Source organism: Mytilus galloprovincialis, chromosome 5 (genome assembly GCF_965363235.1).
Source record: "Mytilus galloprovincialis chromosome 5, xbMytGall1.hap1.1, whole genome shotgun sequence".
Taxonomy (NCBI): Eukaryota; Metazoa; Mollusca; class Bivalvia; order Mytilida; family Mytilidae; genus Mytilus; species Mytilus galloprovincialis.
This window is the reverse complement of record NC_134842.1, coordinates 12407086-12433312: the sequence shown is the minus strand read 5'-3', so window position 1 is coordinate 12433312 and position 26227 is coordinate 12407086. Positions and strand designations below refer to the sequence as shown.

The following is a 26227-nucleotide window of genomic DNA, read 5'->3' as shown; positions in this document are numbered from 1 at the left end:
GCAATCATTGTGGCATATTCCAATGGCACCTTTGCGGGAAATTCGATAATAGCACACACATATTTGCTTTCGTTTGATTGCGACCCATATTTCAATTAGTTATCGTACACATTCTCATTCCTTAACAAGTCAATACTTATTTTTTCCTACCAGTAAAATTTGTTCTGATACCTGAGAAAAATCATATCCATTGGATGTATAAAAAAATGCTTTCAATTAAAGAGTGCTTAACAAACTATGACTGATAGGTTATATATTAAACTCATTATATATAACACATAAAAATATTAGTTGTTTAATATGTTAATATTTCACATGTAATTATATTGTGTGATTATTCTTCCTTGTTTAACCTTACCTGCTAAGATTTTCGACAGTCACTATTTTTCGTGGAATTCTAAAAATAAAATTTCTTCGTAACAAAATATTTAGATGTACATGGAAAAAAAAACCTTGAGAGATCGAAGTATTAGAAATATTTAAGAGAGATAAACTGTGTAAAAGAACTGGATGTAAGTAAATCTTATTTAAAAAAAAGTGTTCTGGTATTTAAATATCAATTATCAATATAAAAGTATCCTTTGTTTAAATGTATTGAATTGAACTTGTTCCAATATGACAATACAATTCAGATTTGACAATTCTGCTTTCTTGATGTATTATTGTTGTCTTCTTGATTTCCTTATATTAAAAGTTTGATAACAATGTAAGAACAAAAGACGAGTATACAAGTACTGATTTATTTCAATGATATGAATAAAAGGTGTCTAGTTAATGCATAGGTTATCATAAATGATAGAATGACATTTTATTACAGTAAAAGGATCATTTGAAAATTTAAATCAACATGACGTTTCTGTAGTTTAAAAAATGGGTTTATTTACAACCTAAGTGTTTTATAATAGGTAAATATAGAGCGGATCGACCTGTTTAAAACCTTCATTGTTACACACAGGTATAACAAACAACTAAGTCAAGCATATACATTGTAGAAATTTAGTTTTCTTTATTTACACTTTATATATTCATGTTTGACATTAACATCTTAGCCCGTTTGACTTATAAATGCAAAAAAAAAAGTTACATGTTAAAGAATACATGGTATATGCACCTGTCAGCAATGTCAAATTAAGCTACAGTACTTTTCAAAACGCTCATGGACATCGTGTTATGGTAAAGTACAAATACACATCTTCATGTGGAGAACACTTAACGCAAAATGTTTACACCTATATAAACTAGATGTGACAGAACGAAACAAATGTTCCCGTTGGCAAAACAAGCCTTAAGCTATTTTTAGAAGCGGAGAAGAGAACCAAGTCCCTAATTTTGGCAAAATTGAGCGGAGCTGGACGAACCATAAACTTGGTCTGTCACTCATCATTGTAGACTCACATACTTCATACTTTAAATCAGCTCAATATGTGAATGTGTTTAAAACAAATAACTGTCCGTTGTTGAATGACGGAATGACAGAGTGACAGAGTGGCAGTATGACAGAGTAATTAAATGACGGAATAGTGGAATGCCTGAATGTCGAATGAAGACATGAAACTGGAAGAAAAGGATACACCTATATGTATATAATCCGTGCTAAGTAGGCGGGGCCATGACATTGGTAAATAGCCGTCTTGATGAATATACAATTATAGCATATTTTTAATGTATTTAATCGAACTTGTTCTCATATGACAATGCAATTTATTCAATTATTTCTTCTTGATCTCGTCTGAATTTTCATTTAAAAGTTAAATAACAATGTAAGAACGACAAAATAGTTTTATAAGTTCTGATTTATTTCAATGATATGAACAAAAGTTGTCTGGTTTATGCATAGATTAGCATAAATGATAGGACAACATTGTATTACAGAAAAATGATCTTTGAAATTTTCATATAACATTGCATGTTTGAAATTAAGCGTTTTTTTACAACCTAAAATGGTTAAATATTATATAATTTAGGTAAATATAGAGCGGATCGACCTGTTTAAAACTTGCCTTGTTATACACAGGTATACCAACCAAGTAAAATACATTGTAGATATTTAATTTTCTTTATTTTCGTTTAATATATAGATGTTTTGACATTAACATCTTGGACCGTTTGACAGAAACATTTATCTATAAAATGCAACAAAATAAATCATATTACATCTAGAATTTAATCAAATTCAAAAATTGACAATAAGACCTAAATATAGAATTAAATATGAATACATAGTATGCGCCTGTCATCAATGTCAAATTCAGCTTCAGTTCTTTTCGAAACACTCATCAACATCGTGTTTTTGTGAATCTCAAATACACATCTTCATGTGGAGAACACTAAACACAAAATGTTAACACCAATATAAACTGGATGTGACAGAACGATTCAAATAATCCCGCTGGCAAAACAAGCCTTCAGCTATTTTTAGAATTTGAATGTTCAAAGACCAAAGTCCCTAATTTTGGCAAAAATCAGCAGAGCGGGACAAACGTAAACTTGGTCTGTCACTCATCATTGTAGACTCACATACGTCATAATTCAAATCAGCTCAATATGAGAAAGCGTTTTAAAACAAATAACTGCCCGTTGCAGAATGACTGAATGACAGAGTGATGAAATGACGGAGTTACAGAATGACGGAATAGCGGAATGACAAAAAGACGGAATGCCGAATGAAGAAATGAAATTGAAAATAAAGGGGAAAGCTATCTGGTCCGTGCTAGGAAGGCGGGACCATGAAATTGGTAAAGAGCCGTCGTGATAAATATACAAGTATAGCCTTTGACCGGAGTCGACACAGGATATATTGACATAAAGAAGTAAATTGTCCGAGGACGATTTTTAACCTTTTTCAGCTATACCAAATCACTAGTTTACTTAAATTTAAATGACCCAAATAGTTTTACAGTGTAATTTCACCCCCTTCTTGCTATTTGGAGCATACAATATTTAAAAAAAAAGTTGAAATGTGTGTAAGAAAATAGCACATTTACATACTAGGTACTTTATTCGTAGTCAACAAAAATAAAAAGACGATAACTATCTTTCCAGTCTATCATATGTACTCTAAAATATGTTTTTAAGTTATCGATCATAAATTTACACTTTTTAAAAACTTTTACAAATATTATGAACTTCACGAGATGACGTAACAAAAGATAAAAAAAACCATGCAATATCACTTTTCTTTCCACCGTTTTCAATCGACCTTTGAAAATATAGTTTAACATATGACTATTCCTAAACGATGAAATAAGTAAAGATATTCAAACTAATAATACAGTGATAAATGCACAATTGTTTGTAAGAAAAAAGAAACATCCTCACAAATGAAAATTGTTGAAACCAGAAAACAAGAGTCCACCATTAAAAAATTAATATGTTTACAAGATGTATATAGGAAGATTTTATTTTAATCTTAAATCATTGTATACCAGAAGAATTTTTATTACTTCTATATCATTTACTACTTTTTTATAAGTCTCATTACATGAACACTCAGAGGACAATGGCATATTTTGTTTAACGATTTTATAAAGCACAAGGACACATATTAATTTAGTTCTTTTCTCCTGAATATAATATATCGTATGATATATGTAGTCTGTTTGAATTATATCACATTGTATTTGTCATCACATTCAAAAATTCAATGAATGTTTTGTTAGGATAATGCTCTTGATTTTAAAAATTCATTTTGTATTTGGCCTTTTTTTTTTTTTAAATTATTCGAGATTCGTGGATGAGTCATTTGTGTTGTAAACGCGGTTCTTTCATACAAAATTGTAATCCTTTTATCTATGATGAGTTGGTATGCAAATAGAGAATCAGTTTTTTAATATCTTGGTGCAAATTATAAATAAGATTAAATATAATTGATTAAATCCGTTCTTACCTAAATAACACGAATTGTTATCGACAGAAACTGTTTGGATGATCTAATTACAATTCAACAAAATGCATTTAAATATAAAGGTATCTTATTACTGCGAAGTGTTAAATGTTCATATTTCAAAGAATTGTCATGTAATTTAATTTTTTTTTCTCTCTGGCATGTTGCATTTTAATCTAGATATTAAATGTCGATTGCATAGGTGAGATCTACCTATGCAAAACACGAATAGATAAAATCGTCATTGTAAAAGAATTGCCCTTCTGTCCCTAATAATGGTGACTTCTTGGCGACATATTTGAAGTTCTGAGAAACATCAACACAGCTGTCATCTATCTACATATGTTGTGTTTTAATTTCTCATTAATGGCTTACAAGATATACATACGTGTTGTAGTCCTCGCATCTTTACTATGATGATTTCAAATTATTCTGTATCTTTGCACTGGTTCATTTTACTGTTGTCAAATTTACTGAAAGTTCTTTCAACGGTCAAATCTATATAAAAAAAAAACGAGAAACGAGACACACGTATAAATTACATAAACAAACGACAACTACTGTACATCAGATTCCTTACTTCGGACAGGTGCAAACATTTGCAGCGGGATTAAACGTTTAATGGTACCAAACCTTCTCCCTTTTTTCTGAAACAATAGTATAACATCACAACATAGAAAAACACACGATAAAATATCAATATGAAAGCTTAACTCAATCAAAAAACGTAAATTAACACACTATGAACGAATAAACTTGATCTGTGATACCTGAATGCAAAAACATAGTTAATAAAATATTAGGGACACACATTCATATTTAGCTTATTATACCTCGACAGTGTTGATTAAATAATGAACAGATAAACGATTTGATAGGTTTCATTATTTGAACAATTTTCAATAAAAGTATCGTGACAATAACCTATCTGTCTTGTTAACAAGATAGACGATTCATTACGTCTTACACCATCTAATATTACTACCAAACACATGTATATTATTGATATAATCAAATTTATGTCATGAATTTGATATCATCATTGGTTATAATATTCCTTTGAAAACACATCATTACTCACGCTGCTTGCCTTTTCACAATATACCCATTATTATATCGTTCTTTTAATAAGAATTTGGACTATTAGTTCTTACATTATATGCACTGTTGACTTCATACTTTTGAAAAATTATTAGTTAAAAGTTGATTACAAAAAATGCTTTTTATTTTAAAGTTTTTAACGTTTTATCATGGTTTGCACGACAGTCAAAACAATCCGATCTTCACCTTGTACAAAAGATAATCTGATGAAAAACCTTGATTGTAAAGCATTCATTGCATAAAGTGCAATCATGTCTTTTCTCGGTCGTGAACCATAGACAGATTTAGCGACTTGGTTACTTCCTGGCTCATTGTGTCGTCTGCCGGACCAATTTTACTATTCTTATAGCTTAACTATTGTACAATTTTAACCTATTTTCCTCTTCCTAATTTCTTCCCATTTTTACTTCCTAGTCTGTTTTTTAATGTTTAGAATCCGATTTTTGTTAAATAAGGTACAAAAATTTAACTAAATCACAAATGCAATAATTGTTATACTTTTTATCTTTCAAGAACCGTCGCAATATTTCAATGGAATATCTCACCATAGTTATCACAAGTTTTTACTTAACTGGCTACTTGATTGGTATGGTTGGCGGCACCAATGAATTTAGATATACAACACATAAAAACAGTAAGTCATTTAGAAAATTTGTTTAACATGGTAAGTATGACATTTTATAAAAACAAATTAGGGACATATAAGTCGAGCTCGATTTGAAATGCTCATCTCAATTTATAAATATTTGATATGAAAACTCTGGTTTGAAATTGTTATGTTTTATTATATAGGAATATTACATTCTGCGTTCAACTCATATTCCTCTTACTGATATGGTAACTTGCGGAAATATTTCAAAATAGAATGAGCGAAAAGATACTAAAAGACTGTTTAATAAATACACACAAGCTAAAACATAAAATCAGACGGACAAAACAAAACTGCTTAGAAACCTAAATATTAAGCATCGTGATTAATTAAAATGAAATTGTGGTGAAACTCAAAGCGTAGGAGTCAACAGTATCATTACTGCCAAAAAAGTCACATTAAGCCCCAGTCCCACTAGACCACGTGAGCACCACGCTCACCGCGATCTAACATAAATATAGATCGTGGTGAGGTCGCGGTATGAGCGGCATGAAAATGAAAATTTTCGTTGCTTTCACGATTCTACTACATCCTCGTTACGCTTCTACAACGATCCCGCTATGATTATACAAAGTTCTCGCCGCGCTTATTCTGCGACCTCACTACGCTTATCAAGATCTTTCTACGCTCATCACGTTCTTACTACGACCATACCACGAGTTATCCGATTGCAACACGATCTTACCACGCTTCTACTGCGATTATAGCACGTTCTTACCACGATTATATTACGTTCATCACGGCCGACACTCGGCTTACCGAGAGATTGGTCGGTTAATCTATATTGAGTATGCGGCTATATCGGCGGTTGGTCTGTTAATCGGGTTGGCTAAACTCTGTTAATCAGGTGTTATTGAGAAAATCATTGAAAACTCAGCATGTTTCATTGTATTACCTTTTAAATATATGTTTATCATAAAAAATATTTATGTCTAACAAAACTATTCAATGTACTGAATCCAGTGGTGTAATTATTATTTTTCTAGCTTCTATGTACGATCTATAAAATGAAAAGGCAAGTTACTCATCAATAAATTTATACACATTTTACACACACAAAATGTACACAAAATGACACTTGTGTTGAATTTACTTGCATGCAATATTTTGAACATAAAAAAAGACAGGCATTATGTGTGTTAACCAAATTGATATCATTGTTTGAAAAATCTACACGAAAATCCGTATTTTGGTGACATATATCAATCTTTTTTTTAAACCTGGTCTGTTAATGGGTCGGATGTATAAAACCCGGTATGTTAATTGGTCTGTTAAGAGTTCTGAATGACAATAAAAGTATAATTTTATTACTATATAGTGTGTTAATTTGGTAGGCTCAAGACGAGCGGCTAAAATATACGGAAACAAAACATGAGCAATAGATGAATGGAATATAAAATATACGGAAAGAAAACACATGACTGACGATTAACAATGTAGGCAATGGATATTGAAAATTGATAAAAGTGGTTTCAAAAAGTGTTAAATTAAAGTAAAATTAATTTTATCCGAGAATGGTCGCATATATTCTGTGGATTCTGTTTTATTGTCATGAATGACACCAATTTGTCATCTACATTGGTAACCATATAAATCAGAGATTGACGTCGTAATGTAAATCAGAGATTGACGTCGTAATGTAACTAAACATCAGTAAATAAAAATATATTGGGATGCCTAAATATAAAGAATAGAGAAAGAATAATGAGTAAGATAAATAAAATGTATAAAAAAGTAACATAACAATTTAAAGAATACAGAAATAATCAACACCTCAATCCGGACCCTCATGGTATACACGAGAATCTGGATGGAGATACAGAATATAAATAAAAGATAAGGACAGTAGAGAGTGATGCATTGCTAAAAAAGAGAGAGAAAAAAAACAATAATTGTTTAAGAATAAAGACAAGAAACCACCCTGGGTGTTGAAACAGTAACGGATTGCGATGTACTCATATTGGTAACAAATGCTTGAAGTTTACATGTGGACAACTGCAGTTCTCCACTGCACATATGTAGAAAAGGAACTAAACAGAATAACATGAATTTAAACTTAATACAACCAAATGTAGCTGCATTCGCTCCTTTCCATTTACTTCTTTAGAACGATTTATAAACAACAGATGATTAAGTAATAGAAGACAAGAACCAATTGGATGATGCTGACGAATTAGGGTTAAACGTCCAGTGACAAATATCATGTGCATATGAGAACGACAACACGTTATATAGACCCTGTGTTGTATTAGAAAGACACGTTCAGTCGGATTTGAGAACATGCTACTTTTTGCAGACACAAAAATTAAGGCTGATTGAAATCGTTAATAATAAATTCATGCATATTCCAGCGGCCAACCCAGATCACGCTATATTGAAGTGACACACTCTTCAATAAAATGCAAAGAAAGTCAAAATAAAAATGCGTTTACTGGATGGATAGTGCTGCACCGTGTTATCATTTTTTTTACTCAATATTCTCTCATTCTTAACTTTTTCAATGGGAAAATATAAAGGTAGCAAAACTATTTCCGTGGCTAAATAACTCTTAACTGACACAATTTCAATTGTCCAACCCATTAACAGACTTTATAACCAATAATTTTCACTAAAACGTGGTATTTCTCACGTTATATTACAATTATGAAATATTTACTAATGTCAATTTATATGCAAGAACCAAAGTAGTATTTTGTGTCTTTTAAATGATATCTAAAATTGTTTGTTTCGCCTTTTATTAAAAAAATTGCTATGCGTGTAGTCATAAATACTACATACTTGCGCGACGCCTTTTACTTTTACTGAAAACTGCGCAGACTTTGAAATGTTTTTAAAGGTGGAAAATGTTCTATGATAGATATCATTTTGTTAGACACTTTTCTTTTTTTGATTTGATTCTTATAATATGCCAAAAATCTGTATATTTGATAGAGTTTAATTTTAAATTGTGCTTTTCACTCTTAACAGACGTATAGCCAACCTGATTAACAGACCAATCTCCCATATAGCCGCATACTCAATATAGATTAACCGACCAATCTCTCAGTTAGCCGAGTGTCGGCCGTGTTCATACCGCAATCTTACTATGTTCTCAGCAATAACGTCAACATCGTGTTCCATATCATTACAGTTCCATTCCTTCTATTTCTGATAGACAATACAGTCATGCCACCAAAATCTACTAGAACACGTGGGTCCATCAAGCTCAAATGACGATATTTTAGTGAACGATAGCAGAGATAACACAGATGTGTCAATAGATATAGGAAGATGTGGTATGAGTGTCAATGAGACAACTCTCCATCTAAGTAACACTTTATAAAAATATACCATTATAGGTCAAGGTACGGCCTTCTACACGGAACCTTGGCTCACACCGAACAGCAAGCTATAAAGGGCCCCAAAATTACTGCGGTATTACCTCTGTCCCATCGTATAGTGATAAGTTACCATCAGTATTCAAAACTTGAATACAGTATGGGAAACAATCCTTTCATTATGCCGAACTAAGTAAGTTATAACGTAAGACATTCGTTTTTAAATTGCCGTTGAATATTCAATTTCTAACAAATCTTGTAACCCTGACATACGTGAATGCAAAATATGAGACAGATGGGTTAATCCTGATCATAAAGGAAATGGTTATAATCCGTTGATACTTATTATTATAGTACGGCAGATACTTTTTTCTATATTCAAATCTTGAAAATGACTTTGCCGAGTATCAATAGAAGTCATCATACCCTTATACATTCGTTGTTTGATATAGTTAAGAGAAAACACGCTATCGTTGTTACCCCCAAAAAATCGGAGGCAACATTTAAGCTAACAAAATGCCAAAAATACAGAACACTTATTTGGTATGGGAATTCCTTTCTGTAGCTATATAGTAACTACATAACGAAAAAAAAAGGAACCAAACAACAAGGAAAATTCCTTTGGCGAATTTCAACAGAAGTCATCATACCTTTAGACATTCATTATTTGATACAGTAAAGAGAAAACACGCTATCGTTTGCCATGTTTGAACTCTTAAAAAAGATCAACTACAATGTAAACAAATATGATATATTGCGTTTTGGACTTTTAAAATAAATCCATGAACGTATAAAATAAGGATGTTTGATATTGACCACGATTCTTTTGAGCCTAATTGGCATCAATTTCGTAGTTTCAAATAATTATTAAAAAAACAATCTATGTAACACTTTAGATTTATCAATATTGAACACAAATGGTATACTAACGAAGTATGCTTTTTTGTAGATTTTTTTCGATATGGTCTTATATATACTAACTTGGTTTTGGCAATCTATTTGAACAACTCTCATAACGAAAACTGCAATTGACTGTAGTCGTAATACCGAATAATTCAGAACACCTTACCTTCAACCTATAGAACAGTCAATACAATTAAATTAAATAAAAATTTATGAATCAATTATTATCATTTGTCTTTGCAGTTTCTGTAGGAAGAGCAATAAATACCAGCATGTGTGGCGTATATGCCCTTGCAGCAGACGAACAAACATTCCATATCCATTCCGATGGCTATTATATTAACCCTTCGTGCTCCATATACCTCGCCGGTGTGAATAGAATTAATAGCACCTACAGATTTTCTGGCATGTGCTTTAAAATGGAAGATATTGTATTACCATGTGGCAAAAACGATACATTTATTATAAGAGGATGGTCGTTGGATATCCGATATAAAGATCAGTCAGTATCTCTGTATACTAATCGAAGCATGGTAGGTATATAATAGTTATATAATTATATTTCTATGACAAGCAGTTCACGTGAAGCTATTTTTGAAATAAGTTAAAAACTTATAAAGAGGCATAAGATTAAGGAAAACATCAAACAAACATAGTGTGAAAGCTTTGAAGAATGAACGACAATACTGATATTTGACATATATGTGCACATTGTACGCCACAACAAGGGAAATATTTCATTGTATCTTTATCTTAATACTGTGAATAAAAGGGCTGATAGTTATTTTGCAATACAAATTCCTGTACAAAAGAAAGTGATTTTGGCATACCCTGCTTTGAAAATATTTCGGTTTGAAAATTGTATTTTTCTTATATGACAAGTTTCCATCTTCAGATACAACATAAATTATATGGTTCTGACAGCGTTACCTCAAACAAAAATGTCGACATGTAGTTCTGTAATTTGGTTATATTTTTTTATCTTCAGTTGTCGTTTTTTTTAACTACAAAATATAAAGCTCACAAGTAATTTGGAAATCACAAAAACTGTGCTTAATGGAAGATAATTGACATTTACTCAAAAAAAACCTTTGATCTTGAAAAAACAAAGTACGAGTGTACGTGAGGCAACTTTTAGGCTGTGTTTGAGCAAGGACTCGTTTTTATGCGTTATATAGATATGCCGACTTGAAAGATAGATGGTTAGAGCAAAGCTTAACTATATTATACTGTTTGCCGAAGACTGAATGAAATTGTCTCTTTCCATTTGAAAGTTGTGTTATTTGTTAAGAAAAGTATGAAAATATGAGTTTGTGTCCTTCAAGATAGACAAGACACAAGGTTTTTTCATATTTGAATATCTTGGGAAAAAGGAAAAAAACCATGTATCGTACGCCCCAATTGCTTGTCAAAGAATACAGTTCCATGACATTTCATATTAATAAATGCTCGAATTAATCAGTCTTTTGTATTTGATTTTTCAATGTTTCTATCATGTTTAGAGAATTATGGGGGCTATTTTTTCGTCCTTCGAAAACTGATAACTTTCCTTTATTGAACCCTAAGTTACATTTTTTTTCAGTTGATCACAGAAAAAACCTTAAGATGTGAAGATAAACAAGATTTTACAATGAACTATGAATTTTGTTGGGATAAAGTATCGATGTTAGAGATCTTATTTTACAGTTCATACAAGCCATCGTCGGTGTTTCCAAAACTTACAGTACATACGCGTGGTAAGACTTTTAAATCATATACTCAACAAATGTTAATTTGTAAATTCAAAATAAGAGCATGCATGCTATACTAAAAGTTTATCATTACGGTGAAAATATAAAAAAACCACAGCATTTTACAACTTTGCGAAATACGGGTAAATTTTCGTAGAATTTCGTTTGCACATTTTTACTCTTTGTTTTTTTAGCAATAATGGTGACTAAGTATCCGGCATTAAGTTTACATGCTATGGACACAATGAATATACAGATGAGTCAGTGCAATTGTAATTATCCCAACTGTAGGACATGTATACCCACATCACACGATATGTATATTGAATTTCTTGATAGAGTCATTGCGATAAGTGGAAATAATAATAATGATAATGATAAAAATAATGATGCAGAGAAGGAAAATATCAAGGACAAAAGCAGTTCTGCTAGTGTTGGTAAGTACGTATAATCAGCCGATGCACAACAAAATCTCTGTTTTTGTATTCACTTACATGTTTTTGGGAAAGCTTTTATGAATATTTGGTCCATAATGCTCTTCAACTTCTTACTTTATTTAGCCGTTTTAACATGTTTCGATTCGAGCATCACTTGGAGCCTTTGTAGACGAAACAAACTTCTGACGCAAATATAATATTTCAATCATGGTTTCTATGATGAATTTATATACCTTGTCTGCATGTGTTGTTTGTGCATTTTCGTGTCCCGTACACAGTAAAATTTGTAATTTGTATTCGCAAACGAATCTCATTATTGATTTATTTGAATTCTTTCACAAATCATAACTGTATTTATTTAAATAGATTTTTTTAAATCCTAAAATAGCATAGATATGATGATTCGGTTATGTAGAAATAGTGTTTTTGTTCACTATCAATCATAATCCTCGGTATATTTATGTGTCTTATATCTCAAGATATATGTTGAGTGAATGTGGTTTCATTTCCGACGTATGCAAGAGAACTATACTTCAATATCAATATGATTGTTTGTAACCACGGTATGGTTGATGTTTTGTTTGTTCAACCTTGTTTTTAGTACATTAAATGCAAAACGAATTCCACTGGATTAAGAAGGACTGTGTTGCAGGTATAACACGAGACGCTTATTTTATGAGCGGAGCTTGTCGAGGTCATATGCAGTTCACAATGTTCTTTTTTAATTTGTTTTTGGTTTTACTTTTAAAAGGAAACTGATGACGGTAGAACATTATGAAGGTGACTCGACTTTATGTGAAAAAGGCGGTAAAATCAATTTATTGATTACGCTGAACCCCATTCTGATTCTAAAAAAAATATGAACCATGATCATCTATTTTCAAGGAATTTGCTGTCTATCTAAGTTGTTTGAAATTTTCATTGAATAACATAAAATCTTATTTTCCTAATATATCAAATCAAATCAAATCAAATATTTTATTGTCATATAAACTTTACAGTTTGTGACCAACATATATTAATACAATAAACACAATAAACATATATACATACATATTAAACATACAAAATATGAACAGCATTAAAATTTATAACAACAAACCAGTTGTTAAGAGTCCCCTGCCCTCAGTTCTAATTACCTTTTCAAGAAGGATCCTAACTTATTTGTTTGTAAAGGCGATGATGGATTTAAGAAGTAATAATTTTTTTCTTCTTCATTTAAATTATTTAAATTATTATTTTCTGCACATATGTGATGAAAAAAGTCATTTCTTAGAGTTTTATTATACTCACAATATAGTAAAAAAATGTTTCTCATCCTCTAGTATTTTACATTTATGGCAAAGACGTTCCTCTCTTGGGATTTTAAAATATCTCCCCTTTTCAATCAAGAGGGAATGATCACTTATTCTAAATTTAGTGATTAATCTCCTTATCTGAAAATAAGATGTATTTAGATAATATTCTAGTTTGTAATCTTTTTTAAGTTTTTTATAGAGAAAAAATTTACTTTTATCATCGATGTTTTGAAATTTATTTTGAATTAAATATTCATATCTATTTTTCATTTTTAACTTTATATTGTTTTTTATTTTATTTACATCTTTTATGTCTCTACAAGTAGAAAGAATATTAAGGTCAACGTTAGTCTCTTTAACAATATATTTAGCATATGTATACCATGAGTAAGTTCCTGTCAAATCTAGAGACTGTGCTAGAGAAAAAGCTTCCTTTCACAATGGATTAATATTATTATTATATAGTCTAGCTAAATATAAAAGGGTTTGTGTTTTAATAAAACATTTTATAGGCAATCTTCCTAATTCAACTCTTGCTCCTAAATTGGATGCATTTTTTCTTATCCCTAGAGTAGATTTACAAAATTTAAGATGCATATTTTCTATGGATGTTTTGTCTATAAAATCAAGTTGATTAATTTCTTTTCCTGAAGTTAAGGCTCTGCTTTTGGCTCGATGAAAAGAAATATATGTATCCAAATATGTTACTTCTGAATTATAGGTCATAATTGGTTTTACTAAAGAATCAAAAAGATTATTTGCTACTTTTATAGGTAGATTATTCAATGATTTAGTATATGATTTTATTGCAAAAAATACTTTTTTTGCTTTTTTTGTCAGCTCTAAAGTACTTTGTGATAAATTTCCATTATATATTATCAACATTCCCAAAAATGAATATTCTGTTACACTCTCTATGGCTTTATTCTCATAGTAAATATGTGATGTTTCACTTTTATGTTTTAACTGACTAAAAATCATGGATTTAGTTTTGTTTGTATTCAAAGAGAGTTGCCATTTGTTACAATATAATTTAAAGTTATTTAAACTGTTTTGTAGACCCTCTTTTGATTCTGACAGGATTAAAAGATCATCCGCAAAAAGAAGGCATACTACCTTACTATTTATAAGCTTAAGGGGACTTGAATCATTTCCCTCAAAAAATTTTACTATATCATTTATAAAGACATTAAATAAAGTGGGACTTAGTGTGTCTCCCTGTTTAACCCCTCTTGCAATATTAAAATATTCTGATACATAATCTATATTTTAAAGATGATTTAGTATTTAAGTATTGTTGTTTTATAACTCTATAAAAAGACTTGCCAACTCCCATTTTACATAATTTATAAAGTAAAGCAGTTCTCCATACTGAATCAAAAGCCTTTTTCAGATCTATGAAGCAGGCATAAATCTTTTTTTTTCTCTTTATGTAAATATTTATTAATCAAGGACTTTAATAAAAAGATGTTATCATATGTTCCGTGATTTTCTCTGAAACCAAACTGACAATCACTTAATTGTTTGTCAACAATCTTGATTAGCCTATTATTTAATATGGCATTAAAAATTTTTGGTAGATTACTACATGCCTCTATAGTTATTAGGGTCTAACTTGTCACCTTTTTTATGAAAAGGGATCATGAAAGATAATTTCCAAGAATCTGGATAATTACCTGTCTTTAAAATCAAATTAAAAACTTTCACAATAGAATTACTTATCACAGGTTGTGAGTGTTTGAGTATTTCATTCACAATTCTATCTGGACCTGCTGATTTGTTTACTCTAAGGTTTTAAATGACCAGTTTTACTTCAGCAAATGTAATTGGTGCATCAGTTTCCATATTCAATTCAATATTATCTTCTATAATGTTTAGTTCACGTTCCAGTTTATTTACAAAGGATTTATCATATGAGGCTGGTGTACCCTGATCCTGAACATGTTTTATGATTTTATTTTCATTCATTAAAATTTCAGGAATATCTTCTTCAATATTTGGTTTCTTTTTTATTGCCTTTAGAACATTCCAGTATTCTTTTGGATTATTTTTTAAATTATCTGAAAGTGATTTATAAAGTTTTTGGTGATATTCAAATTTTTTCTGTTTAATATTTTTTTTTAGTTTTTTACATAATTTAAAATATTTAGATTTTAAACTTTTGTCATTTAAGTTATTCTTGATTTTATTTCCTAAATAGTTTATTTGTCGTTTTGTTTCATATACTACATTATCTGACCATACTTGTTTTCTTTTTTTCTTTTTCTTTTTTGTTGGTTTAGATATGACTTTACATGTATTTTCTGCAATAGTTTGTAAAATTTTGGTAAGTTTTTCAGTTGCACCATCAACGCCTAGTTTATTGCTATCAAAATGTTCCATCTCTAAATCTAAAATTTCCTTTTTAACATTTTCTGTTCATAGAACATCAATTAATTTTGAAGATGACAATTCTGTCCATTTGTATGATTTTATCAAATGCCATCTCTTCTCATCTAAACAATTCTTCATACATGTATCTAATATAATATAACTATTCATATATAAGTTTATTTGAACATGATCTGATAAATATGTAAAATCATTTGTTTTTAAAGTATTTTACCTCAGGCAGGAGACTCTCACTTGCAATAGCATAATCAACTGTACTGAACCCAGTACTACACATATAAGTAAAATATCCCAGGGAATCTCCCAAAAAACGACCATTAAGGTGGTATGGGTGTCTTCCTCCATCTTGGATTGTAAAAAACAGAGAATCAAAGGTCCAGATTTTACATCAAGTTAGCAAAATTTGATGCAGGAATGCAGATGTTTAATGTACATTTTCATTTAAAAGTACCAATTTATAAGAATTTAACTTCTAAATATTGATATTTTTGCAAATGTTAATTATTTTTGGTTGTTTTTATCTTTTTTTAAAATTGGCATTTTAAGGGGAGGTAACTCTTAAAAAGTGCATTTTCTGAAGGATTCTGTATGGAATTTTCCTATTTTATATTTTAGCCGGAAAAAATGTACGGTGACCCTATCTTTTCTTTTGATATTCTCAAAGCAGTGTCTGAAAGCTATCTTTTCCTGAAGTATTTAACAATTCTATCATTTTGTTTAGTTTCTAATCACAAAATGGTGGTTTTTCCTGTATAATCCATACAAAATGTGTCATTTTGTCCCGTCCTGTAGCTTGAGAAAATGCGCGGTGACCTATCATTTTTATTATATTTTTCAACATGTATCAATAGATACAACGTTTTGGCAAAGTATGAACAAATTCTATCATTTTTATTTTAGACTCCAATACCACCTTAAGTATACGTAGCCTTGAGGACGAACATAATTCAAGTAATTTATTCCCCAATGTATTCAAAGTGCTATCTTGGTTAACTCTTCTGATATCAATATCAGTTATATAGCTCTCTAGAAGAAGGTCAATACCATCAAACTTATTTATTTCAGCTGAGTCATTTTCTATGTAATCTGCTTTCATTGCAGTCCTAGAATTAAAATCCCCTATTAAAATAATTTGTCCTTCAATAGAAAATGAACTAATTTCATTTTCAAGATTTTCCAAGTCACTATGATAATGTGCTGATGAAAAAGGGGGAATATAAACAGCACAAAGATATAAATCTTGTTTAATTCCAAAGAAATACTTATCAAACTTTAACCATAATCTATTCTGGGATGACGTAGCATCTTTCAGATAAGTAATCCCCTTGTAAAATTGTTTTTTAATCATGACTATAATGCCTCCATGTCTTTTGGCTTTTTTTGTTTTCTTGCGTACTTTAGAGATAATGTTATAGCCTTCAATTTTAAAATCTTCTGAACCCCCCTTCCAGGTTTCTAACAGTATATTTATATCTTTATTTAAAAAATCCAGAAACATTGGGTCTTTCATTTTATCCCGAAGGCCATGTACACTCTATGAGGAAATTGACAATTTTTTATGAATTCTGTTCATGTTTTAATCAATACAGCAATAATTATATACTATTATTTATGGTGGCCGGATGCGGCCATTTCGACTTTTCGCGTTTTCGCGTTTTCTCCTATCACTTTCACGCGAAATCGAGAAATCGCAAAATCGAGAAAGCGAGAAAGCGAAATCGAGAAAGCGAGAAAGCGAAAACGCGAAAACGCGAAATTGAGAAAGCGAAATCAAAAATCTATTTCATTTCGCGTTTTTCTTTCTCGATTTCGCGTTTTCGCTTTCTCGATTTCTCGATTTCGCTTTCTCGATTTCTCGATTTCGCGAAAACGAGAAAAGGCGAAATGAAAGCATCCGGCCACCATAATTATTTGCTGTATTTTTTAAAAATCATTATTGAATTAAGAAATGTATCAATTATTCCAAAGTCGTATTTCCTTCTCTGGGATTGAATTTTCATTTTATCTAATTTGTAGTAATTTGATAATTGATTTATTTTATTTTAAATTGTTTATGTTTAAATTTTATTTTATTTTTATTTCAGATTTGAATATTTTACTACCGTCTCTGTTTGGTTCAATAGTTACTCTTGTAGTTGCAATATTGGGAACCATACAATGCAGTAAGATATTCAATAATAACAATTATCAAAATTATCATAATTATCAATAATAAACATTATTATGAAACAATAACATAAAATTTGCGGAGTGATGTATCCCATGGGTTTCTTCAAAATATATTCAATTATTATACAAATGAATTGACGAGAACGTTTCTATAACACTGTAATAATCCCTTATATATTATATATATATATATATATATATATATATATATGAGTCTGAAAGATTGTGTAACAATACCGATAAATAGATGGAAAACAAAACACTAAAAAGTGTTGATTTGTGTAGTATTGTCAATTTTGATGATCCAATACCTATTAAGTTTACTGGTTGGTAGATTCTTATAGACTCTATATATATATATATATATATATATATATATATATATACGAGTCTAAATTGAAAACTACGTTCAAACCTATGATTGCGTTGGATAAAAACCGCAATTTTTATACGTGTGCATGTCAAACAAATTTCGTTGTAGAAGGGTCTAAAAACAGCACAAACAACATTTTCCAAAAGACCAAAAAAGTGAAAAAGTATATTTAAAGAAAACGCATTTGACGTACAGGTCGAACAACTGATGTTATATATAGCTACCGGTCAACTGGACAAATTAGTTCATAAACAAAAAAAATAGTCCGAGGACATTTCTATCGTATATTTGTGTGACTAGGTCCAGTTTAAACACTTATAAATTCAATTAAAAAAAAAGGTAAATCCTTAAAATTCTTTTAATTTTGATAGAACTGTGTATTATATATTTTGATCTGGACGTCATTTGTGAGTCTTAAGTAGACAAAACGCGCGTCTGAAATTAATAGTTCCAATCGTAACTCAGTTTTTTGTGGGGTTCGTGTTTGATTAGTCTTAGTTTTCTATGTTGTGTCTTCTGTACTATTATTTGTCTGTTTGTCTTTTTATTTTTAGTCATGGCGTTATCAGCTTATTTTCGATCTATGAGTTTGACTATCCCTCTGGTATCTTTCGTACAGCACATTTCAATAAATCCGACCATTTGATCGCAAACATAACATATAACAAAAACTACAAAATGTGTATTCAAAGTTGGCATTTAGAATCATTGAGCACATTCAATAAAATTCATTTCATTTATTTATTGTCATTGAAATCCGACATCAATCTCAAATTCAGAAGAATTATAAAATACTTATAACCGATTGCAATAATGGCGAACTTTTTTTTCTTTCAGAAAACAAAAACAGAGAGGAAGATGAGAAAATCACAGTTAGAAAGTATGTTTTAAAATTAGTGTCAAACGCATCAATATATCATATCAATATTTCAAATACGTGACTGATTAAGGTATTAATTTAATTAAAAATCACTTCTGGGTTCAGTTGGTTTCAAAAGTAAATTTGCAAAACAAGTTATCTTTTGATAACGACCGTAAAAGATATTTATATTTATTTTAGTATTATTGCAAAGTGGAAACAACGGTCAAAGGAACGATCGCGAGAAAGGGATAATAATCAGGTTAGTGTATACGTTATTTATACAAAAATTAAAAAAATACGAAATGAACCAACAGTGAGTATTTAATTTCTGAAGTATTTCCGCTTTGACAAATCTGGTGCATGTAAGCTTTTTTCAAAATATTTGCCGAGTATATTTGTTTGTTCTAAATTTCATATTAATGACACAGGCAAAAGATACATTTTACATAAGGTTTTTATAATAAAAACATTGAAACCTTGCCTTCAAACAAACGCATCATCGTCTCGCATTTCTTCCTAGCTTGACGTTAATGTTAGGCAATTTAAGAGGGGGAACTGATATTTTCTGTATACCCTTGTGAAACAATGTGCAGAATTTGTAAATACTTGGCATAAGTGAAGTTTTATTCTGTCCATTACTGTAGACAATATTTCGCATAATGATTCATTTTAAGAAAATAACTATCACTGGAAGTTAACAAAAACAAATAAAAAAATTATGGTGATTTGTACACTCAAGATACATTTTTATCATCCATATATATTTTCTGAAGTAAAATGTGGGATGAAATTCCTACAACTGTTAAATCTTTATTCGACCTTTTTTCGTATGCAACCAGACGTGACGTTCTATGATTTGGTGGTATTGGGACGAAAGATACCAGAGGGACAGTCAACCAAATAGATCGAAAATAAACCGACAACACCATGGGTAAAAAAGAAAAAGACAGATAGACAACTAATAGTACACAAGACACAACATAAAAAAACTAAAGACTAAGCAACACGAACCTGTTCAAAAACTGGGGGTGTTCTCATGTGCTACAGAAGGGTTAGCAAAACCTGCTCCACCTCTGGCACCCGTCGTGTTGCTGATGTTATTACAAACCCGGTAAAATAGTATAATTAGGTAGGTCACAGTCCTGAAAATGGAAGGGAATTGTAGTTTTGACATAAGGAATAGTTTGGGGCCTGTTATAGCCTGCTGTTCGTAATGAACCAAGGCTCCGTGGTTAATGCAATGTCTTGAAACATAATGGTTCACTTTTATAAATTGGATAAAATGGAGAGTTGTCTCATTGACACTCATACCACATCTTCCTACATCAATATATAAAACGTAAAATCACAAAATACTGAACTTAGAGGAAAATCTTATCGGAAAGTCCATAATCACATGGCAAAATCAAATAACAAAACACATTAAAAACGAATGGACAAGACCTGTAATATTCCTGACTTGGTACAGAAATTTTCAAATGTAGACATTAGTGGATTAAACCTGGTTTTATAGCGCTAACCCTTTCACTTTGATGACAGTCACATCAAATTCCGTTATATTAAAAATGATGCGTGAACTAAATAGCCACATTATTTATGTATGTGCCTGTCCCAAGTCAGGAACCTGTAATTCAGTGGTTGTCGTTTGTTTATGTGTTACATATTTGTTTTTCGTTCATTTCTTTTTTACATAAATAAGTTTTCTCGTTTGAATTGTTTTACAATGTCTTATCGGGGCCTTTTATAGCTGATTATATGCGGTATGGGCTTTGCTCATTGTTGAAGGCCGTACGGTGACCTATAATTATTAATGTTTGTGTCATTTTGGTCTTTTGTGGATAGTTGTCTCATTGGCAATCATACCACATCTTCTTTTTTATATAAAAAATAAAATAGTCAAAATATGGGTACAGCAGTCGTCATCGTGTAACAATTTTAAAAGGAACAATTTAACAGAACACATAGATATTTCTAATACGCAATAATAATAATTCATGAACCTAAGAAATCGAATTTGCATTTTTTACGCGACATTTTCAATTGGCATTTATCCGTTTCAGATCAGTTTATTAACCGTTTTATCTGTTATACGTCCGGTAGAAGTCCTTTTCACATTCGTTCAACATCCGTTTTATCCGTTAAACGTCCATTAAAAGTCCGTTTGTGAATGTATCTACCAGACCTCCAACGGATGTATAACGGACACGTAACGGATACAAAACGGACACGAAACGGATGATTACCGTACAAAATGGACGCCTACCGAACGTTCAACAGACATTTCATCCGTTGGACGTCCGTTCAAAGTTTTTAACATGCTCAAAATTTTCCATCGGACAGAACGGACGTCGACAGATAAAACGTACGCTTAACGGACATGCAACGGATATGAACGGACGTCTAACTGATAAGAACGAACGCTTAACGGACATGAACGGATAGAGAAAAAAAAAGTTATCCGTTAGGCATCCGTTCGAACTATCCGATAGGGTGTGACCGAGGCTTTAACAAATTTGTCTACCAAAGTGATCCTCCAACGGAGGTATAACGGACAAGAAACGGATACAACACGGAAACGAAAAAGGACGATTACTGTATAAAACGGACGCCTACCGAACGTTCAACGGACATTTTACTCGTTGGACGTCCGTTGAAAGTTTTGAACATTCTCAAAATTTTCTACCGGACAGATCGGACGTCGACGGATAAACCGTACACTAAACGGACATGCAACAGATATGGACGGACGTCTAACGGACAGGAAAGGATTGAGAAAAAGAAGTTATCCGTTCGGCAATTAGTATGACCGAGGCTTTAGATCGAGATTAACACAACTGTTTGGCCTGTATATCTTTCAAATTATTCAAAAAATGGTCAGTAGTTGAGGCTTTGCTGCGTTTTTGACGGTTACACGCACCTGTGCGTCCTAGCTAGCTGATCAAATGACCTTGTTTTCATTACAAATAAGTCTTTAAACATTTGGTTTCATCGCTAAAACTTTCATTTTCAACTTTCTCTCAAAATAAGTTACTGACCCTTGTTACATTAGTGAAGCCACATGCCCTTGATAGGCTACATTTATTATCTGTTTTCAATGTTTTGTAACCAACTGGTTGTGTTTAACCCCTGACTTAATACTATTTGTATAATGCATATTATTCATCATTGTTTTTAATAAATTATCAAAACTGAGGACTTACAAAAAGCATTTTGATTTGTCAATTACCGGAAAACAACTACTGTACTCTTCTTAAAATGCTTGTAGTTTCTATAAATTTTTAGCAAAAATTGTGAACAGGAACGTTCTTTCATGTTCTCCGTGAAAACACCAATATAATCAGACGATTCTGAATGAATATCTTCATCAAACAGTTTGGACAATAAATTTGAATTATTTTACTGTCTACAGATTTTTGTGTCTGATTTGATTGCCTTTCTCAACATTGTTACTTATAGGTTTAGAATGTAAATATTGGCTAAATACATCAACATTTTAAAATTTATTACCGACTGAGAATAAGCAAGACTATTTCTTTTAAAAGAGTTTTCATCCTCTGTTGAACATAGTTTAAGTAAATCAGCCTTTCACGACTATCTGAATGAAGAGTCATTCTAACTGTTTGTCAAAATCACTTTTTAATTTAAATCAATATATGCATTCAAATATATTAGTCCTACGCACCCCTGAGCTTGGGACGTTCTTCGAACTTTGTCCTCTATGGTACGCTAACCCGTAAGATTGAGAAACCTCTGTCACAGTAGAACTACCAGTAGAATCATATGAAATGAATGTTTTAAAAGGCAAAAAAACATTTCAAATTTCTTATCAAACCCGTTTTCAATACAGCTTAACTCGTTTTCAAGTTTTGCTGTCTTTTACACATGCTTCTTTTCATTCAGTCTAATAAATATTATTCTAATTTGCATAAACTTATGTACAATAATGTATTTCTATATTTAATGTGAGGTCCTTGATCGTGTATACATCTTGTTTATGTCAGCTGATGACAAATGGTACGGAAATTCCATAGAAATTCAAATGTTTAGTAATTTGCCAGTCGTATTCCTTTACAACGTATGCGAGACATTTTATACTGATTTTATTTTTAAATTTATATTCTGTTCAAATCTTATTTTGTATTTATATACTGTTGATGTTACACCGTTGTAAGGGTATAACTAAAACACTCCTATTATAATTTATTTTACTAAATTATAATCCTGGTACCTTTGATAACTATTAACACCACTGGGTCGATGCCACTGCTGGTGGACGTTTCGTCCCCGAGGGTATCACCAGCCCAGTAGTCAACACTTCGGTGTTGACATGAATATCAATAATGTGGTCACTTTTATAAATTTCCTGTTTACAAAACTTTGAACTTTTCGAAAAACTAAGGATTTTCTTATCCCAGGCATAGATTACCTTAGCCGTATTTGGCACAACTTTTTGGAATTTTGGATCCTCAATGCTCTTCAACTTTGTACTTGTTTGGTTTTATAAATATTTTGATTTGAGCGTCACTGATGAGTCTTGTGTAGACGAAACGCGCGTCTGGCGTACTAAATTATATTCCTGGTACATTTGATAACTATACATACGTGCTATTGGTTTTTAGATAATAGAACGAAACCACATGCATTTTTTAATATTTGGTTCCAACGGCACGATTTTGATAATATATATTTGCCGATTATTACTTACCCCAACTTTGAAGTTTTAAACCAAAACATCATTAACTTGATTAGAGTTGCTACGTTTATCGACATATTTTAGTCATATTGTAACTTTTACACCAGTATAAATTTTCCTTTTGTCATTAATTTTTTCTGCAAAATATATAGATTTTGAATTTGACATATCTTTCGTCCTGGACAAGTAAACTTTTGACAATAATAAAAGAACAAATGAGATCTTATGTAATCGTCAATGATATAATGTCATAATAAAGCAAATTATGATGAGATATAAGGCAGAAAACTGAAGAGGAAGGTGTCTGGTACATTTGTTCAATTGTTAAATCTTGTAGAGTGTAAAACAATTGTTAATAAATAGAAAGTCAGTTATGAGGTCAAATTGCATATGTCAATTTTGTGTATATCTTTTGTTGAATTAAATGTTTAGTTGAATAAAACATAATTAAATTGTTGTCTCATTTGTATCGTATTTCTAGAAACTACATGTTTTCTTTGATATTTAAATTATTTGTTAATTCATTATGAATATATTGATAAGATAAACTGAAGATATGCGAAACTACATTTTTTTACATCATAATAATAATTTTGGCTGATGCATATTATAATTGATTTTCTTTCGTTGCTTTGTACATAAATCAATGCATTAAATTTTCTTATTCGAATTGTAATATACTTGTCACTTTGGGCCTTTTATATCTGACTATGCGGTATGGGTTTTGGTCAATGTCAGAGTTCGAACGGTCACCTATCGTTGTTAACTTCTTTATCATTTTTTGTCTCTTCATGAAAGTTGTCTGGATGTGAATCATAATACATCTTAGTATTTGTATATATATTGACGAACAGTCAAGTTATGCACTTCAAAGAAAACTAACGATCAAGCAAAACGATACAAATAAACCTGTGATACAGAGGACAGAAAATTAGAAATTCGGCGTTTTCCACATTAAAAGCAGAATATACAGAACACAGTACAACTATTAAAATGAAATAATAATGAAAAATGCCACATTGGTTGCATAATAAGCCTGATATCTATGTTCACTGTTTTACTTGGAGTAAACTAAAACATCTTCACGTTCAGATACGGAATTTTGCTAAGCTAAAACATGTGTCTATATCTCATTGAATATTATGTATATGTTAAAGACATCGTCAAATTTCAATTAAAGGTCTAAAAACAACTTAGTTGTATCGTATTGAATGGTAAGTATTACTTCATAAAGAATAAGATGATTAACAAATAAGCTAAAAAGACATATAGTCATTAAAGTGTCTATACTGTTAACAGTCATGTATATAATAAATTGATGTTTATGTTGATTGCAAAATAAAGAGTTCCAAACTCATGTCAGAACTAAAATAAAATGACACCAATGACGCTTTACTAGTTTTTTATCATAACGTGGATGCAGTGCAACAACTAGAAGACTTCAAGATGCCGAAAAACCAGGTTTAACCCACCATTATTTTCTTAAAATGTCCTGTACCAAATCAGGGAAATGACCATTGTTATAGTATAGCTCGTTTCTGTGTGTGTTATATTTAAATGTAGTGTTTCTGTCGTAGTTCTCTTCTTATATTTAATGTGTTTCCTCAGTTTTAGTTTGTTACCCTGATTTTGATTTTTTAGCAGTCGATTTAAGAATTTCGAACAGCGGTATACTTCTGTTGCATTTATCTTTTACAGTATAGTAAATCTTGTCATTCAAATAATATTGCCTTTAAACGGTAAAAACTAAACTGTGCAAGCGTGGGTATCATAGAGTCTTTCAAAAGACCTTTACAAGTACATCCGAGTTGGTTTTTCTTTTTCTTTTTCTTATTTCATCTTAAACGCATTACTACAGTATATAAAAATAAATACAATTCGAGTAACTATTCTTTGTATTCATAAAAACAAACATTGATAGAGTTTAGCATCATAACAACGAAAAGTACAGGTTCTCACAAATATATCATCGTATCTAGTAAGATAAAATGTATATTTATATAATCTTATTGGTAAGTGTTTTCGCATAGCCATTACAATAAAGAAAGGTAAATATATATTATTTATCACATTGTTGTGTGTTGTTTATACTTTGAACAATTCGTCTCATAACTCGGTGGTGTGATTGTTGATCTCGGTGTATTCGATAAGGCGCTCGACTTCTTAGATTTTACAAAGAATACTTAATTCTATATTTTCATCGTAATCTATGTTTCATTCAACTTGTCTGAAAAAGTAACTACACAAATACCAAGTAATTGAACTAAAACGTAAAATCACCCCAAAAAAGGAAAACTCAAAACAGAAAGTCCCTTATCGTAAAAAAAAAATTAAAACAACAGAAATCAATCAAATTATTTGTAAAGATAAGACGTATCTTACGAACTGATTATTATGTATTTTTGTTTAATTCCCAATGTT

General features: G+C 30.8%; 1 protein-coding gene across 1 annotated transcript; it reads left to right on the top strand.

The window, feature by feature from the left end:
- The first annotated feature begins 404 nt into the window (after positions 1-404).
- On the top strand, positions 405-24246 carry LOC143074331 (uncharacterized). Its single transcript, XM_076249836.1, has 9 exons — positions 405-512; positions 5498-5618; positions 10097-10386; positions 11436-11589; positions 11778-12020; positions 17794-17871; positions 19089-19131; positions 19312-19372; positions 23115-24246. The coding sequence occupies exons 2-9, from the start codon at positions 5516-5518 to the stop codon at positions 23142-23144; spliced, it is 1002 nt and encodes a 333-aa protein (XP_076105951.1). The 5' UTR covers positions 405-512; positions 5498-5515; the 3' UTR covers positions 23145-24246.
- The last annotated feature ends 1981 nt before the right edge of the window (positions 24247-26227 follow it).

What these genes read in the sequence shown, in the direction of transcription:
- LOC143074331 (XM_076249836.1), top strand. Translation starts at nt 5,516, where the DNA reads ATGGAATATCTCACCATAGTTATCACAAGTTTTTACTTAACTGGCTAC. An exon ending in ATTGGGAACCATACAATGCA is followed by an intron (nt 17,872 to 19,088) that starts GTAAGATATTCA and finishes TTTTTCTTTCAG; the next exon opens with AAAACAAAAACAGAGAGGAA. An exon ending in GAGAAAATCACAGTTAGAAA is followed by an intron (nt 19,132 to 19,311) that starts GTATGTTTTAAA and finishes TATTTATTTTAG; the next exon opens with TATTATTGCAAAGTGGAAAC.